Source organism: Mirounga angustirostris, unplaced genomic scaffold (assembly GCF_029215605.1).
Source record: "Mirounga angustirostris isolate CCGP_5_RB_7025 unplaced genomic scaffold, mMirAng1.0.hap1 SCAF_9, whole genome shotgun sequence".
Taxonomy (NCBI): Eukaryota; Metazoa; Chordata; class Mammalia; order Carnivora; family Phocidae; genus Mirounga; species Mirounga angustirostris.
This window is the reverse complement of record NW_026991717.1, coordinates 22,759,671-22,777,461: the sequence shown is the minus strand read 5'-3', so window position 1 is coordinate 22,777,461 and position 17,791 is coordinate 22,759,671. Positions and strand designations below refer to the sequence as shown.

General features: G+C 41.3%; 1 protein-coding gene across 2 annotated transcripts in view; it reads right to left on the bottom strand.

The window, feature by feature from the left end:
* Window positions 1–17,051, bottom strand: part of CHRNA7 (cholinergic receptor nicotinic alpha 7 subunit) — a 129,149-nt gene extending 112,098 nt beyond the window's left edge. Inside the window, exons 1-3 of one of the 2 annotated variants that reach the window (XM_045901857.2) lie at window positions 16,926–17,051; window positions 16,846–16,849; window positions 16,598–16,737 (exon numbers count right to left, since the gene is read on the bottom strand). In XM_045901857.2, coding sequence (XP_045757813.1) covers window positions 16,598–16,737; window positions 16,846–16,849; window positions 16,926–17,051 — 270 coding nt within the window. The remainder of the gene's footprint in view (window positions 1–16,597; window positions 16,738–16,845; window positions 16,850–16,925) is intronic. The other variant, XM_045901858.2, reaches the window with a different exon arrangement.
* Window positions 17,052–17,791: the final 740 nt, after the last annotated feature.

Below are 17,791 nucleotides of genomic sequence, written 5' to 3'. Positions count from 1 at the left end.
ATAAAAACTTTTTTAAAAAAAAGAAGAAAAGCTTTGGCCAATTAATTTTAAAACCCATAAAACACTTCATTTAATATATAAGCTATGAATATAAATTAAAGATTTCTCAAGCTTACATACTAAAAAGTCCATTACTTCATTACAGACTCTCTTTGAAAATAGTACAGAAAGGTTTTACATTGCTTAGGACACTTTGGGGAACTTTCTTTTGATTTTTATTCAGTATCAGATTATAAACATCCAAAAGAAAGATAAAAACAGAAGATCCATCCCCATCTCATTTAAGAGCCACCAATCTTCATCAAGAGACCCTACTTTGAGGTATGCCCTGTCATTCCTAATAAACTCATCCTGAAAATAAAAATATCCCAACTGAAAATTTTCAAATTATAGTGCTTTAATCCTAATAGGAGTCCAAAAGTATTCAATAAGTTAGTAGTGTTGTTAGAGTAAATGCATCATTTTCTACAGTGACTAGCTTAAAAGAAAATATTTATTTACCTTTAAATAAATTGTATATGTAGGAAGTATGAGAAAATGCTTATTATCTCATTCTTTTAAAGTCAAAGGAGGTGTTGCCAAGGAACAGGGAATTATAACTTTTAATTATATTTTTTAGACAGTACCTTTTAAGCATATATTCAATAAGTCACAAAAGGCTACCTGAAGGACATGATCATACACCATTCGGAGGAGCTGCACTGATCTAAGAAAATGACAGCAACAACTTTACCCAAGTGTTCACTGCTCAGTTTAAAGGATCCCATTAAATATCAAAATGTATTATAGAAGTATCAACATGGACTTGTGAATCAAACAATGGATTAAACATCCAAAACAGCATATTTATGCCATTGGCTGAGTTGCTGGTAAGAATATCCTGTGAGTTTCTAGTTGAAGAGGTCAGCTTAAACATACCCATTTATTTCCCCTTTCCCTCTAAGATCACTGGAATTAAAATAAAGGAGTGAAATGGTATAAATGCCCCAAAACAAAGAGAATGGGAATAGGATCACAAAAAGGCAAGATATTTTCAATACATTACATACAGACAGAGCATGTACAGGGAGGCTTAGTATCTGCAAACATAGAGTGAAGGAAGCCCTATGCTAAATACTAGTGAGGGGGCTGCAGGGTGGGAGGAGCAGGTGTGCCCCATGGAACCTGGAACCTTACTGAGTTCAGAAGTGAACTGAAGGAGGCAGGGAGAACAGAGTGGAGATCACATGGGTGAGTGACAGAGAACTTTGGAATAGAGAGCTGCCAATTCCCTTCTGAGAATAACCATCAGCCAGGGTTTCTCCTCACTCCATTGATTCAAAACTCAAAAAAAAAAAAAATGGATTGGCTAGAACTGTGTAATCTAACATGGGGTAGCCACCAGCAAAATGTGGCTACCTTGATATGTGTCCTTGATATGTGACCAGTCTGAGATGGGCTATGAGTGTAATGCACACACTGGATTTCTAAGACTTAGCTCTGCCCTCCCCCAGAAATGTAAACCATCTCATTAACAATGTTTCTACATTGGCTATGTGTTGAAATTTTAATAACTAGATATATTTTGTTAAGTAAAATTTCTTATTAAAATTAATTATACCTGTATCTTTTTATTTTTTAAGTGTGGCCACTAGAAAATCTAAAATTTGCATCGACATGGATGGAACTGGAGGGGATTGTGCTAAGTGAAATAAGTCAAGCAGAGAAAGTCAATTATCATATGGTTTCACTTATTTCTGTAACATAAGAAACAGCATGGAGGACATTAGGAGAAGGAAGGGAAAAATGAAGGGGGGGAAATCGGAGGGGGAGATGAACCATGAGAGACTATGGATTCTGAGAAACAAACTGAAGGTTTAAGAGGGGAGGGAGTCAGGGGGATGGGTTAAGCCTGATGATATGTACTAAGGAGGGCACGTATTGCATGGAGCACGGGGTGTTATACGCAAACAATGAATCATGGAACACTACATCAACAACGAATGAAGTATTGTATAGTGACTAATGTAACATAATAAAATAAATAAATAATAAATAATAAATAAAATAAAATAAAATTACATCAGTAGCTGGCATTGTATTTCTATTGGATAGCCCTGAATTAGAGAATAAAGAAGCTAGTGTGACAAGAGATGACCCTGAGACAAAGCATCCAGCCCTTTGGCATTTAGCATCTTCAAAAAAATTTAACAGTCCTCACCCAAGCCCTAAAACCACAGCTGATTCTAAATCCTACCCTCAAATACAGTACTTTCACCAATGTTTCTCTTCCCTAATTTTAAAATACGAAGAGAAATCTAAGAATCAGAAGGCATTTTAGGAAAGCTTGCCAAACAAATCATAAAAATAAACAGGAAAACAAATAAATAAATGAGCAAAATTAAAAGAAAAAGGAAAAATTATCTTAGAAGAAATATTATACAGTTTGAAACAAATGAATTAAAAAAATAAAGAAGTAAACGATAACCCTCAACTGATATCCTCTGAGAAGGAGGTTAACTGTATAATGAACAGACAGAATAAATAGCATGACTAAAGACTTGGAAAAAGAAAGGAATGATAAGATTTGGTCAAAAAGGAGAACATCTAAACTTGACACCAGGTTAGTTGACAACTGAAACAGTCAACCCCACTGAATAGCACAGCTGCCATAGCATTAGACCCAAACAAGAAGGAATTATAGGCTCAGGAAAAAAATGACTTTGCAAAGTATAGTGTACATTGTCACAAAATCATGAAGGCAGCTTTAAAAAAAAAAGAATCAAGATACAATAGAATCAAATTACAGAGAAATCACATATGGTTACAGGAGAGAATGTAAATGTTACCAACATGGAGATAGAAGGAGGTTAAAAAAAAAAAAGTAGGGGCAGCACTGGAGTGCTTACAGACAGGGAAACCAAATTATGGTTAACAGAAATGACAGTCAAGACTGTCTTTTGAAGGTATAAAAGTGATCTGTGAAAGTGACGGCAATAGGGAGAGCTGTGAGTGAATCAAGTTCCTATCTCATCATAACAAGTAGTCAATAGCAAATGGATAAAGCTGATCAATCAAGGAATAATAAATGAGTATTAAAACAAGAATTATAACCAGAAACAGAGGCTGCTGAAGGTCTCTGGGGAATGGACAGCAATGGGAAGAGTGCGATAGGGCGAGGGCTTCTCATAAATCCTTACTGTTGGCTCTGTAAATGTTGTGTGTCACATTGACATTTTTAAATATTAAAAAATGTCATAGCCTATACATTTTCTGCATAGTATACAAATATTAAATAACTGAAATGTCTATCCGGGGGCCAACACAGTGGATCATAAAATGTCCAAATGTGATACAGTTCAATAATCGTGCAGCAATTACACTAACACCCTTTTAAGTTAATCATCAGTCAAGATTTCCACAAAGCTGCTTAAAAGTGAAAACCTTTAAATTATACTAAACTAAAATTCAACTCTAGGTGGATGGGACATAAAATATAAAAGGTAAAACAAAACAACAAAAAGCCTCTAAAGGAAAATATCTTCATGTGGTTGAGAAAGGGAAGGAGTTTTTAAATACGACACAATAAGCATTAAATATAGAAGAAAGGTTTTATGAGCTGGGTCTCATTAAAATGAAGAACTGCTGTTCATCAAAAGACACCATCTCTCTAGAAGTATATTATACTTCAATTAAAGATTTACAAAAGACTTGGGCGCCTGGGTGGCTCAGATGGTTAAGCGTCTGCCTTTGGCTCAGGTCATGATCCCAGAGTCCTGGGATCGAGTCCCGCATCGGGCTCCCTGCTCCTTGGGAGCCTGCTTCTCCCTCTCCTTCTCTCTCTCTCTCTCTCTCTCCCTGTCTCTGTCTCTCATGGATAAATAAATAAAATCTTAAAAAAAAAAAAAAGATTTACAAAAGACAGAAAAAACAAACCTCAAGAGAAAGAGACAAGCCAAAGAGTCTGAGAGAATATCTGCAAAAACATGTAAGTGCCTAGGGGCTCATGTCCTTAATTTAGAAAAATTCATACAAATCAATAAGGAAAAACTAAACAAACAAACAAACCAAGATAAAAATAGGCAAGAGGGCGGAGCAAGATGGCAGAGGAGTAGGAGACCTGGATTTTGTCTGGTCTCAGGAATTCAGCTGGATAGAGATCAAACCATTCTGAACACCTACAAACTCAACAAGAGATCAAAGAAAAGAATAGCAACAACTCTCTGAACAGAAAAGCGACCACTTTCTGGAAGGTAGGACGTGCGGAGAAGTGAATCTGAGGCAATATTCGGGAGGATAGACGGCGGGGGAGGGGCCTCCGTCAACCGCTTCTGGCAAGTGATAAAGCCGTGGAGCACAAAATTGGAACCATTTACCATGCTAATGAACACCAAAAGAAAGCTGGGGTGGCAATCCTTATATCAGACAAATTAGATTTTACACCAAAGACTGTAATATGAGATGAGGAAAGACACTATATCCTACTTAGAGGGTCTATCCAACAAGAAGATCTAACAATTATAAATATCTATGCCTCTAACATGGGAGCAGCCAATTTTATAAGGCAATTAATAACAAAAGCAAAGAAACACATAGACAACAATACAGTAATAGTGGGGGACGTTAACACTCCCCTCACTGAAATGGACAGATAATCTAAGCAAAAGATCAACAAGGAAATAAAGACTTTATTTATTTATTTTTTTAAAGATTTTATTTATTTATTTGACAGAGAGAGACATAGCGAGAGCAGGAACAGAAGCAGGGGGAGTGGGAGAGGGAGAAGCAGGCTTCCCGTGGAGCAGGGAGCCCGATGTGGGACTCGAACCCAGGACCCTGGGATCATGACCTGAGCCGAAGGCAGACGCTTAATGACTGAGCCACCCAGGCGCCCGGAAATAAAGACTTTAAATGACACACTGGACCAAATGGACTTCACAGACATATTCAGAACATTCCATCCCAAAGCAACGGAATACACATTCTTCTCTAGTGCCCATGGAACATTCTACAGAATAGATCACATCCTAGGTCATAAATCAGGTTTCAACTGGTACCAAAAGATTGGGATCATTCCTTGCCTATTTTCAGACCACAATGCTTTGAAACTAGAACTCAATCACAAGAGGAAAGTCGGAAAGAACTCAAATACATGGAGGCTAAAGAGCATCCTACTGAAGAATGAATGGGTCAACCAGGAAATTAAAGAAGAATTTAAAAAATACATGGAAACCAATGAAAATGAAAACACAACTATTCAAAATCTTTGGGATACAGCAAAGGCAGTCCTAAGGGGAAAGTATATAGCAATACAAGCCTTTATCAAGAAACAAGAAAGGTCTCAAGTACACAACCTAACCTTTCACCTAAAGGAACTGGAGAAAGAACAGCAAATAAAGCCTAAACCCAGCAGGAGAAGAGAAATAATAAAGATCAGAGCAGAAATCAATGAAATAGAAGCCAAAAGAACAGTAGAACAGATCAACGAAACTAGGAGCTGGTTCTTTGAAAGAATTAACAAGATTGATAAACCCCTGGCCAGACTTATCAAAAAGAAAAGAGAAATGACCCAAATCAACAAAATCATGAATGAAAGAGGAGAGATCACAACCAACACCATAGAAATACAAACAATTATAAGAACATATTATGAGCAACTCTATGCCAGCAAATTAGATAACCTGGAAGAAATGGACGCATTCCTAGAGATGTATCAACTACCAAAACTGAACCAGGATGAAATAGAAAACCTGAACAGACCTATAACCATTAAGGAAATTGAAGCAGTCATCAAAAATCTCTCAACAAACAAAAGCCCAGGGCCAGATGGCTTCCCAGGGGAATTCTACCAAACATTTCAAGAAGAATTAATACCTATTCTTCTGAAACTGTTCCAAAAGATAGAAATGGAAGGAAAACTTCCAAACTCATCTTATGAGGCGACCATTACCTTGATCCCCAAACCAGACAAAGACCCCATCCAAAAGGAGAATTACAGACCAATATCCCTGATGAACATGGATGCAAAAATTCTCACCAAAATACTAGCCAATAGGATCCAACAGTACATTAAAAGGATTATTCACCACAACCAAGTGGGATTTAACTCTGGGCTGCAAGGATGGTTCAACATCTGCAAATCAATAAACGTAATACAATACATTAACAAAAGAAAGAACAAGAATCATATAATCTTCTCAATAGATGCAGAAAAAGCATTTGACAAAGTACAGCATCCTTTCTTGATCAAAACTCTGATTCAGAGTATAGGGATCGAGGGTAATACCTCAATATCATAAAAGCCATCTATGAAAAACCTACAGCGAATATCATTCTCAATGGGGAAAAACTGAGAGCTTTCTCCCTAAGGTCAGGAACACGGCAGGGATGTCCACTATCACCACTGCTATTCAACATAGTATTGGAAGTCCTAGCCACAGCAATCAGACAACAAAAAGAAATCAAAGGCATCCAAATCGGCAAAGAAGAAGTCAAACTCTCACTCTTTGCAGATGATGTGATACTTTATGTGGAAAACCCAAAAGACTCCACCCCAAAACTGCTAGAACTCATACAGGAATTCAGTCAAGTGGCAGGATATAAAATCAATGCACAGAAGTTAGTGGCATTCCTATACACCAACAACAAGACAGAAGAAAGAGAAATTAAGGAGTCTATCCCATTTACAATTGCACCCAAAACCATAAGATACCTAGGAAGAAATCTAACCAAAGAGACAAAGGATCTGTACTCAGAAAACTATAAAATACTCATGAAAGAAATTGAGGAAGACACAAAGAAATGCAAAAATGTTCCATGCTCATGGATTGGAAGAACAAATATTGTGAAGATGTCAATGCTACCTAGAGCAATCTACACATTTAATGCAATCCCTATCAAAATAGCATCTACTTTTTTCAAAGAAATGGAACAAATAATCCTAAAATTTGTATGGAACCAGAAAAGACCCTGAATAGCCAGAGGAACGTTGAAAAAGAAAAGCAAAGCTGGTGGCATCACAATTCCAGACTTCAAGCTCTATTACAAAGCTGTCATCATCAAGCCAGCCTGGTACTGGCACAAAAACAGACACATAGATCAATGGAACAGAACAGAGAGCCCAGAAATGGACCCTCAACTCTATGCCCAACTAATCTTCGACAAAGCGGGAAAGAATGTCCAATGGAAAAAGACAGTCTCTTCAACAAATGGTGTTGGGAAAATCAGACAGCCACATGCAGAAGAATCAAACTGGACCATTACCTTACACCACACACAAAAATAGACTCCAAATGGTTGAAAGACCTCAATGTGACACAGGAGTCCATCAAAATCCTAAAGAAGAACACAGGCTGCAACCTCTTCAACCTCAGCCACAGCAACTTCTTCCTAGAAACATCGCCAAAGGCAAGGGAAACAAGGGCAAAAATGAACTATTGGGACTTCATCAAGATAAAAAGCTTTTGCACAGCAAAAGAAACAGTCAACAAAACCAAAAGACACCCGACAGAATGGAAGAAGATATTTGCAAATGACATATCAGATAAAGGGCTAGTATCCAAAATCTATAAAGAACTTATCAAACTAAACACCTAAAGAACAAAGAATCCAATCAAGAAATGGGCAGAAGACATGAACAGACATTTTTCCAAAGAAGACATCCAAATGGCCAACAGACACATGAAAAAGTGCTCAACATCGCTCGGCATCAGGAAAATCCAAATCAAAACCTCAATGAGATACCACCTCATACCAGTCAGAATGGCTAAAATTAACAAGTCAGGAAATGACAGATGTTGGCAGGGATGTGGAGAAAGGGGAACCCTCCTACACTGTTGGTGGGAATGCAAGCTGGTACAGCCACTCTGGAAAACAGTATGGAGGTTCCTCAAAAAGTTGAAAATAGAGCTACCATACGATCCAGCAATTGCACTACTGGGTATTTACCCCAAAGATACAAAAGTAGGGATCCAAAAAGGTACATGCACCCCGATGTTTATAGCAGCAATGTCCACAATAGCCAAACTGTGGAAAGAGCCAAGATGTCCATCGACAGATGAATGGATAAAGAAGAAGTGGTATATATATACAATGGAATATTATGCAGCCATCAAAAGGAGATCTTGCCATTCGCAATGACATGGATGGAACTGGAGGGTGTTATGCTGAGCGAAATAAGTCAATCAGAGAAAGACATGTATCATATGACCTCACTGATATGAGGAATTCTTAATCTCAGGAAACAAACTGAGGGTTGCTGGAGTGGGGGGTGGGGTGGGAGGGATGGGTGGCTGTGTGATAGACACTGGGGAGGGTATGTGCTGGTGAGTGCTATGAATTGTGCAAGACTGTTGAATCACAGATCTGTACCTCTGAAACAAATAATGCAATATATGTTAAGAAAAAAAAAAAGAAGATAGCAGGAGGGGAAGAATGAAGCGGGGGAAATCGGAGGGGGAGACGAACCATGAGAGATGATAGACTCTGAAAAACTGAGGGTTCTAGAGGGGAGGGGCGTGGGAGGATAGGTTAGCCTGGTGATGGGTATTAAAGAGGGCACGTTCTGCATGGAGCACTGGGTGTTATGCACAAACAATGAATCATGGAACACTACATCAAAAACTAATGATGTAATGTATGGTGACTAACATAACAATAAAAAAAAAACTTAAAAAAAATAGGCAAGAGACATGAATAGACACTTCTCAAAAGAAAATAACCAACTTAAAATTAAGAAATGAAAATGTCCTCGACTCCAGTGGTAATCTGGGGAACGGCTAATTAAAATCACAAAGAACTATCACTCCCCACCCACCAGACTGTGAATTAAAAAGACTGAAAATACCAAGGGTTGGTGAGTATGTAGAGCAACAAGGATTTTTCATACACTGCTAGTGAGAATGTTAATTGGTATATAATCATTTTAAAATCATTTTGTTTGGCTTCATTTGGAAAACTTAAAGTTATTGCCACCTTATGCCTTAGAGTCCACTCCCATATATATACATATGTAATAAAAATGCATTCACATGTGCATCAAAAGACATGTAAAATAAGAATATCTATGACAGAGGTCTTCATAATAGACAAAAGCTGGAATCTAAATATCCATCAATAGAATAATAAATCTTATATTCATACAATAAATATGAATAAACTACAACCACAGGCAACAACTTGAGTGACTCTCCCAAAAATAAAATTAAGCAAAAGTAACCAGACCTAAAAGAATACCACCGTGTGCTTGTGTTATTCCACCTGTATAAATTTCCAGAGAAGGGCAAAATTCAACCCTGGTGCTCAATGCCATGCTAATGGTTTTCCAGTGGGATATAACACGTTTTTATTGTTTTATCAATATGCCTTCTCCCTCGAATATAGACACCACCTCTTTTACCCCAAGACAGGAATCTTTACAGACAGTGATCTGAGAGGAAATTCCCCACTTTAAGGATCATCTCACAGGTGGCATTTGTTAACCATGACAGTTACAATTCCTTCCCACTTTGCCAGCTTCCACCTGCCACTGGGACAGGTCAGCTCCTTCATCTACAAGCTGAGTTGGAGCCTGGAGTCAGGCACACATCTAAGACTTTCCCACAGCGATTCTCCCTCAGCGGCTTTTAACCCATAATACAGGATATTATACAATTCCTTATTTAATCTCGTTAGTTTCAGCCAATTATTTTGGCATTCTGGGAGCTGTGATTTCCTCAGCTTTTGCTGTAACTTCTAGCTTTTCTCCATGGAAACTTAAGCATATTATGTGATATCTTATTTTGAGATATCAAAAGAAAATATTCAACAAAGAGAGATAAGACAACAGGTGTGTGGGTGTGTGTGTGTATTTATATACACATAAATATGTACACAGACACACTTTTACAATAGTTTGGTTGGGGGTGTTATATTTTTTTGGTTTTTGCTAAAATGGTTTATACCTAATGTTGACTGTCAATAAGTAAATCACTGAAATAAATATCATGGGAACTGCTATTAGAAGGTTCTAAATGACTTGCCTCTCCTCTGAGGAGTAAAACACTACCTAAACCTAATAAATCAATAAAAGGACAGAGATTTTCATTAGCATCCCTCCATAACAAGACGCTTTCTCTTCCTTTAACAGCATGTCAGGGATGAATCAGGAGCTCTGAGAAAACTGAATGCTTTGGGGAATACCTTCAGTGGTAGACCAGAAAAGCAACATTTACAAGAAAGATTCCTTCAGTAAAAGTGTCCATAATCCTCAGTCTATAAAGCTAAACCATTTTGTATGTTTGTTTATGTCCCAAAGTCATAAAGAGGTTTGAGAGGGATAAAATTTCTATCATAATAAATCTGGATCAATTACAAAGATGCATTGTAAACAAGTTTTAATTTAGAATTTCAGTTCTGCTCCCAGCAATGATGGACTAAGTGGTTCTCACAAATCCTCCAGTGAGAACAATTAAAGAAGATGGAAAATGCAATGATCATGTGCTTAAAAACACCAGAGAACTTAACAGGGCAATGAAGAACTGCAGAACCAAGATCCAGGAGGGGAGGGAAGCCCTTAGAAGATAACAGGGCTTGGGGCCACTTTTCAACAACCCTTTGATGATTCCTAAAGCAATGCCTAAGAGGCCAAAAAATTATGCAGATCTTGACAGAAGTGAGAGCTAGGGGAACAAAACAGGAGTTCAAGGTCCATTGAAAAGAGAGAAGACTCCAGTAAATTCTCTACATTTACATCCTGTATGTATAAGCAAAAATCAAAAGCAGATCAGCCCTTACAGGGAGGGAAGGCCAGCTCCCCATATTCTCAGTGACTAACTGGATTGAGGCAATTTGTGCTTGCTGGTGCCATGACCTGGATGTTGGTCAGAAACAAACAAACACTGGAGGAAGATAGTATCCTCAAGACCTTCAGATTATCTCTGTAATTCTCCACATGCACTGGGGCAAAATAAAAGGGCAACCAGGCTTAGAAACAACGTCATGAATCATTTCATGTAACTTAAAAGTAACATCATGAATCATTTCAATACACGCTTTTTAAACGATTTCTAAAATAAAAAGAGGGACAGAGATTGAACACGCACTGATGGTGAGAAATGCATGATAGTGGAAAAAGAATTCAATTTTAGTTTAAAATTTATATTTGTTTACTACTTGGCATATTTGTATCACTTTAAAATTAATGCCTGTTAATACTGTTTAAAATGCTGTAATGGGGTTATATAATTTTAATTTTTAAATACTTCCCTACACACTCTATAAACACAGAGAAAAGAGCATGAAATACACCAGAATGTCTTGAGTGATTGTGATTTGGGTGATGATTTTCCCCCAGTCCTTTTTTTTTTAATTTCGTTTCCTGTACAAATATATGTATTACATTTGTAGTTTTAAGATATACCATGTATAAAAACATTATTAGGATACTTACTTGTAACTTGGGCTTTCTGCATAGATGGTGTTCAACTTGTACAATTTTTACAGTTAATACTGGATAATAATAAGTTAGCATTGTAGCACTTTAAATAGTGGCCAGCAGATGCAAAATCATAGGCCTGACAAAAGCAAAGCATCGCCCTGGGGCTGTCAGGTAACACACAAGCCCTTACATTATTGGGCTCCACAAACACACCTGCCATTGGCTGTAGCAAACCCCAAATGCATGATCACTTAGTTCTACTGTCTTGTGATTAAAGCTTCTGAAAGGTTGAATCTAAAAGTAGAATCTATAAAATACCAAAAATCATTCATGCATAATTATGTGTTTTACATTGTGTATAATTATGTGTTGATTCACATTATTCATTTTAAATGCCTTGCCTTCTGGACATGCTTTCATAACTGTGCACATTTATTTTATGCAAATCAACACCTAGAATGGCCTTAAGATGTATGCATACAGGTGAATGACTATATGGCAGGAATAAAGGAGAAATATTATGGAAACTGTTGGCAGTTTACAACCCTGCATTTGCATCCCTTCAAAATGATTTCTTGTGTATCATCTCATTCTCAGCCCAGTTACAAGCCCACGAAGTAAATTAATAAATGCCGTGAGTCAGAGTATGCATTCAGGAATAATGTAGACACTTTTACATAACAAATTTATCTATGTAGCTACATGATGTTTATATAAACAGTTATACATCATAGGTTGGATATCCAAAGTGTCTCTGGATTCTGTCCATTTCTCACTTTCCCACAATGTTGGGAAGTTTCGACCTCTTCATCCCTTGTCTACACTTCTCCTCCTCTCCAATCTATCCCACACACATACTGCCCTCAACATCCTCTATCTAAACAAACACAGGTCTAGTTACATCCTCCTCTGCTTAAAAATACACCACACCTTCCCACTCTCCACCTAACATTTCACCTATGGGCCTGCTAAATAACTAGAACAGACCACAGCAGGTAAAACCATCCCTTTGAAAATATATGCTTTGTCTTTAAAATGTATGCATCTTTTTTTTCATTCTAATCTATAATTTATATTTGTGGGACTTAATGCAAATATCATGGTTTGGATTGTTTCCATTTCTAGGAAAATCTGCTATGGCAAGCTGATCCTGCAGCTTCACAAATCCCCTGGCACACCGTCTCCTCATGCCCTCAGAGATACCCAGACTAGGACAAAACCTCAACTCTGCAGAAGCACTCTAGATACCTCACACTCTGTTCCCCTCCTGTCTCTGAACTCAATGCATACTTCCTCCCCCAAAAATAATCCTATCCTTCATCTTGTAAGGTATATTTCTAGAAACTAATTCTTACCAAAAAAATTTGTAAAGAAAAATTAGTTTGGTCAATACTATATGTATCCCTCTTTTAGAAATTCTCAATAAACATAGGAACACCCAATATTCTAAAAAGTCTTACAGCAAAACCTGTAGCCAAGAATAACTGAGAGTGAGCACTTCTTAAAACCTACCTTGCTGAAAGTGTCCTGTCCTCCACCAAAATCTTCTCACCCTGCCCCCATCACCTGGAGAGTCGTTCCTACTTTCTCCAACTGGCAAATTCCTACTCAATTTTAGAAATCTAACTACCTCCACTTTGAAACCATTCCCAGCCACCCTCGCTGGAAATAAATGTTTTCTCCTATGTGTATTTGTAGCACTTTGTATAGGCATGTATGTTAAATTACACATGTGGTAATCATGGATCTACATGTCAGTCTCCCTAGCCAGACTGTGAGTTTTATTATTCTTTTTAAAGATTTTGTTTATTTATTTGACAGAGAGAGTGAGAGAGCACAAGTAGGGGGAGCAGTAGAAGGAGAGGGAGAAGCAGACTCCACGCAGAGCAGGGAGCCCCATGCGGGTCTCGATTCCAGAACCCTGGGATCATGACCAGAGCCAAAAGCAGACGCTCAACCATCTGAGCCACCCAGGTGCCCCAGACTGTGAGTTTTAAAAGTAGAAACCATCCCTTATTCATTTATGAATCCCCAGAATCTACCAAAGTTCACAAAACGAGTTCAGTAAATATGTGTGGAATAAACTGGTGAAATAGAAATGATCTTTCATGAAAATAAAATATGCAGCATCATATGCCATCTCCCTATCACTCCAGCCAGGAAATCTCTGCTGGCAAAAAGGGGAACAAGAAGACTTGGAGAGCAGGGTAATGGTCTCTAGAACAGCCCAGTCAGAGTGAGTAAATGGCCCATATTAACCAAATTTATAAAAAGAATCTAACGCCAGTCAAGACTGTCACATGAATCCCTTATGAGAGCCACTGTATCTCTGTCCAGGGTGCTAAGATTCCAGCTGGAGAGCCCTGGCTCTGCTTCAAAACCAGGCAGAGCCAAGTCCGAATAGAATACAAATGTTTGCATATTTCATTATTTCAGATATAGAGACTTCCTTTCCACCTAGGATCTCAGGACAGTCTCACTCAATCAGCTACAGTTCAGCCAGTTTAAGTAAATTAAGCTAACTGTCCTGCAAAAGAAGTTACCAACTCCAAAGGAGGCAAGATGCAAAGCACTTGAAAGTCAGATGTGGGTTTTCCTTGAAGCCCTGCCTCTAACCAATGAGCAGCTTTGGGCAAGTGACCACACCTTTCTAGGCATCAACTTCCCAACCTCTGAGTTGAGTAGCTACATAATTAAGAACTAGCAAACCTTCAGTGAATTACAGTGAACGTCAACCACTTTTTCTTATTTAATCCTCTTGAAACCCTGTGAAGTGGGTATTACTACTCTCATTTGACACATGAAGAAACAGGGCTTAGAGAGGTAAAGTAATTTGTTCAAGGCCACACCATGAGCTCACAGCATTGCCTGCCTACGAAGTTCAACGGGTTCACGGCTGGATGGCCAAGGTGAGACCAAGGCTTTTTCCCTTCCCACCTTCCCATGACCTCAGGATGCTCATGGCTGCCTTCACGTGTGTTTTTCTAGCACTGGAATGATGATGATACCCAGTACTCATGATTTTTGTTAGTTTTTTAAATTTCCTAACTTGACACAAGCTTGTCTTTGTCACATCACGTAACTCTAGCTGACACCTAAACTTCTCATAAGACCCCCAAATCCCTCATTTAACCTGATTCCTTAAGGATCTCTTAAAAGAGGCAAAAGCACCCAGAAAGAAGCTTGCAGCTGCACAATGAGTGATCTCCTCTCCAAAGAGACTGCCACAGACTTAGGACTGCTCCGCTTGCTCACTATTCCTGCTCCTTGGCTAAGGAGCCACTGTACCTTCACATGCCATCCAGCCAGCCAGAGGACCACTCCAGAGAGGCTCCTTGTCTATGTGGAGCATACCCATGGTGAGGCTACCTGGCTGGCTGGAGCCAGTCCTGGGCAAATGGGGTGGGGGAGTGTGGCTTTCACCTTCTCAGCCTATCATGCACCACTTGTGAAGTGTGTTTGCTTAGCTGACAGGTCCTCTGTCCAGGTGTGCAGGGGTGGAGTGGGGAGTGTTGTTTGGTTTGGTGCATTTGATGAAAATGACCATAGTCATGTGCTAGCTTTGTGGTCTCTTAAATTTGCCTTCACATCTTTAGCTCATCACAGTGACCAGTGAAATGCTATTGTGTCTATTTCATTAACAGCAAAGTACAGACTCAGGACACTTACAAAACTTACCTAAGAGCAACCATCCAGAAACTGTCAGAGCCGGAACCCACCAAGGCTCCCAAGTACAAATCCTGAACCTCTCAAAGTAACAGAGAAGTTGATCTTTAATAAGGTACTTGCCTCCCCAAACACCCAGAGCCTTGTGCCGCGCCCAAAGCCCCCACACTTCCATTTCTCTGACCCGGCTTCATTCAATACTAGAGCTTCTTTTTCAGCCTCTCTTCCCCTAATTCCAAATCTGCATCCTTTCCCCTCTCCTGTAATCCAAGCTCTGTAAACAGCAATTTTTGTTCTTTTGTAACCTGTACAACAGCACTTGCCTACAGCCCTCCTGTTAGTCATCATGTCATCACATAGACACTGAGTATTTTAAAGCAGAGTTCTGTCTGCGGGAGGAAGTGCACATTTAATGCAGGTATAGTATGGAAGAGGAAGCCATTCATCACGGCAATTTTAACTAGGTTAAGTGATGTAACATACATCAGTGTGGTAGTGTGGGTATTCTTTATTTGTAGGATTATGAAATATCACCTGTCTTCTTACACCACCCATCTGCACCCCTCTGGTGGATAGTAGCACTTTCTATGTGGAACTGAGGCTATCTGCACACCTCTTTCCTACCACAGTTTTCCCTCCCCCTGAACACCATCGTCCCTGTGCCCCAGAACAGAGTCTAATGTCTTGTACAAACTAGACACAGAAATCCATTTATAATGAATTAAACACTTTTGTAAAATATTTGTATTGTATGAAGGATATGTCAATGAACTCTGATCATTCAAAGCAGTCTAGAAGAGCAAAAGAAAAAGAAATTTACACACACTATACATATCTGTCAACTAAAGTGAGCACTAGTAAGTCCACAAAGAAAGAACCCCATGGGGCTGGGAGCAGCTGCCTGAAGGAACAGACAAGTGTATCTCGAGTGTGGAACCTTGCTCACCATCAGAGCAGAACTACCAGCACTACTCCCACCAGAAAGAAAAAAAAAAAAAATAGCCCATTATTGGAATTAGGGCAAGGGGTGTGTAAATGCTCACAGCTGGCCATCTGCCTGGACAGATTAACCAGCTGCAAAGCCCAAGGCCAAGCCCCTACCCAAAGAGGCTACATACTACAGGCGGCAGAAAAGTCTAGAGATGGCTAAATGGACACGGACAGCATGCTAACACTTATACCACAATGGGTACTAAAATGTGACCATTTGGAAATACCCTATTCTTTGATTCTGGCTCAGGATGGGGATACGTTCATCCTGAGTTTCCAAGCTGAGGGAAAGGTGGGACTGAAGTACCAACGCACAGGTGGCTGGGACAGTGGAACATGCTTCACCGGGTTCCTTCTCGGCGGGAGGGGAAACTGAGGCACGCAGCAGCGGGCAGGCCCCGGTTAGGGGCAGAGCGCTGGCCCTCCTGGCCTTGAGCCAGCAAGCGTGTCCCAGCCAAGCTACACCGCCTGGCCGCCTGATGCCTCCGCCACCCCTCCGAACCCACAGCGGGGAGAGGACAGCCTTGCGGCCGCGGCCGAACTCACCACGTCCATGATCTGCAGGAGACTCAGGGAGAAGTAGACGGTGAGCGGCTGCGAGTCGTTGGCCACGGGCCTCTCCAAGGGGTTGTAGTTCTTGACCAGCTCCTTGTAGAGCTTCCTCTGGAACTCGCCTTGCAGGGACACTTAAGGAGAGGAGAGCCCGGGGGGCTGCTCAGGGAAGGCCAGCGGGGATGCGCCCCACGCCCCCTGCCCGTGACCCCCGCCGCCTAAAGCAAGCAGCCCAGACGAACCGGGCTCGCCCTTCCCGGACAGCCCCCGGTAGTGCCACCCACCGTCCCTCCTCGCGCGATTCCCCAAAGCTGGCCCCGGCGCCGGGAGCTCGGAGCCGCCAGAATGCTCCCGGGATCCCGCGGAGGAGGAGTGGAGGGCTGGGAGACTCGGGGGCTTTACCGTGCAAGAGCGACGCGGCCAGCGCCAGCCAGACCGACCGGCGCATGTTGGGACCCGGAGCCGCCACCCGCCCGCACGCCGCGCGTCTCGCGGATCCGCCCGGGCCTGCGCCTGCGGCCGCGGAGCCGCCTCTCCCGGCTTGGCTCGCGCGCCTTTAAAGAGCCGAGCGCGCGCCCCCGCCCCTCCCGCCTCCGCGCGCTTCTCCACGTGACGAGCCCCGCCCCCGCCCCCACCCCAGTCCGCCCGCGGGGGCCTAGGAGACTCCGCGGCTGCCCGGGGAACTGCAGCCCCGCGGGGGTAAGGGGAAGTGCACCCCGGCGCTGGTTACAGTGTGGGCACCCCGCCCCGCCTCCGTCTCCACCGGGCTGTCCCTCCGCATCGCGCCTCCGGCCAAGCCGGGGGCTGTCCAGGGCCAGGCTCTGTCTCTCCCTTCTGTCCTTGGTCCCCACTCCGCTCCCTCCTGCTCTCAGACAGAAGCTGCGCGGGGTCGTTGGGAGAGAGCGGGACAATTCTGGGGTGCAGTCCTCCAGGGCCCTACCTCCCTTACGCCAGTGGCTAGGTGACAGCGACTGGGAACCAGGCTCCCACAGGTTGGGAAGTCTCTCCAACCAGAAACAACAGACCTGAGAGGAAGCCCCCTTCTACCCCCGGCCCGGTATTTTGTCAGCAACCGTTTGCTGGGCATCACCAGCCCGATTCTCATTTAGGTTCTGGAAGTGCTGAGAGGAGAGGGGAAATCTCTGCCTGGGAGACATTCTATAGGGGAGGAGAAGAACTGCAAAAGTG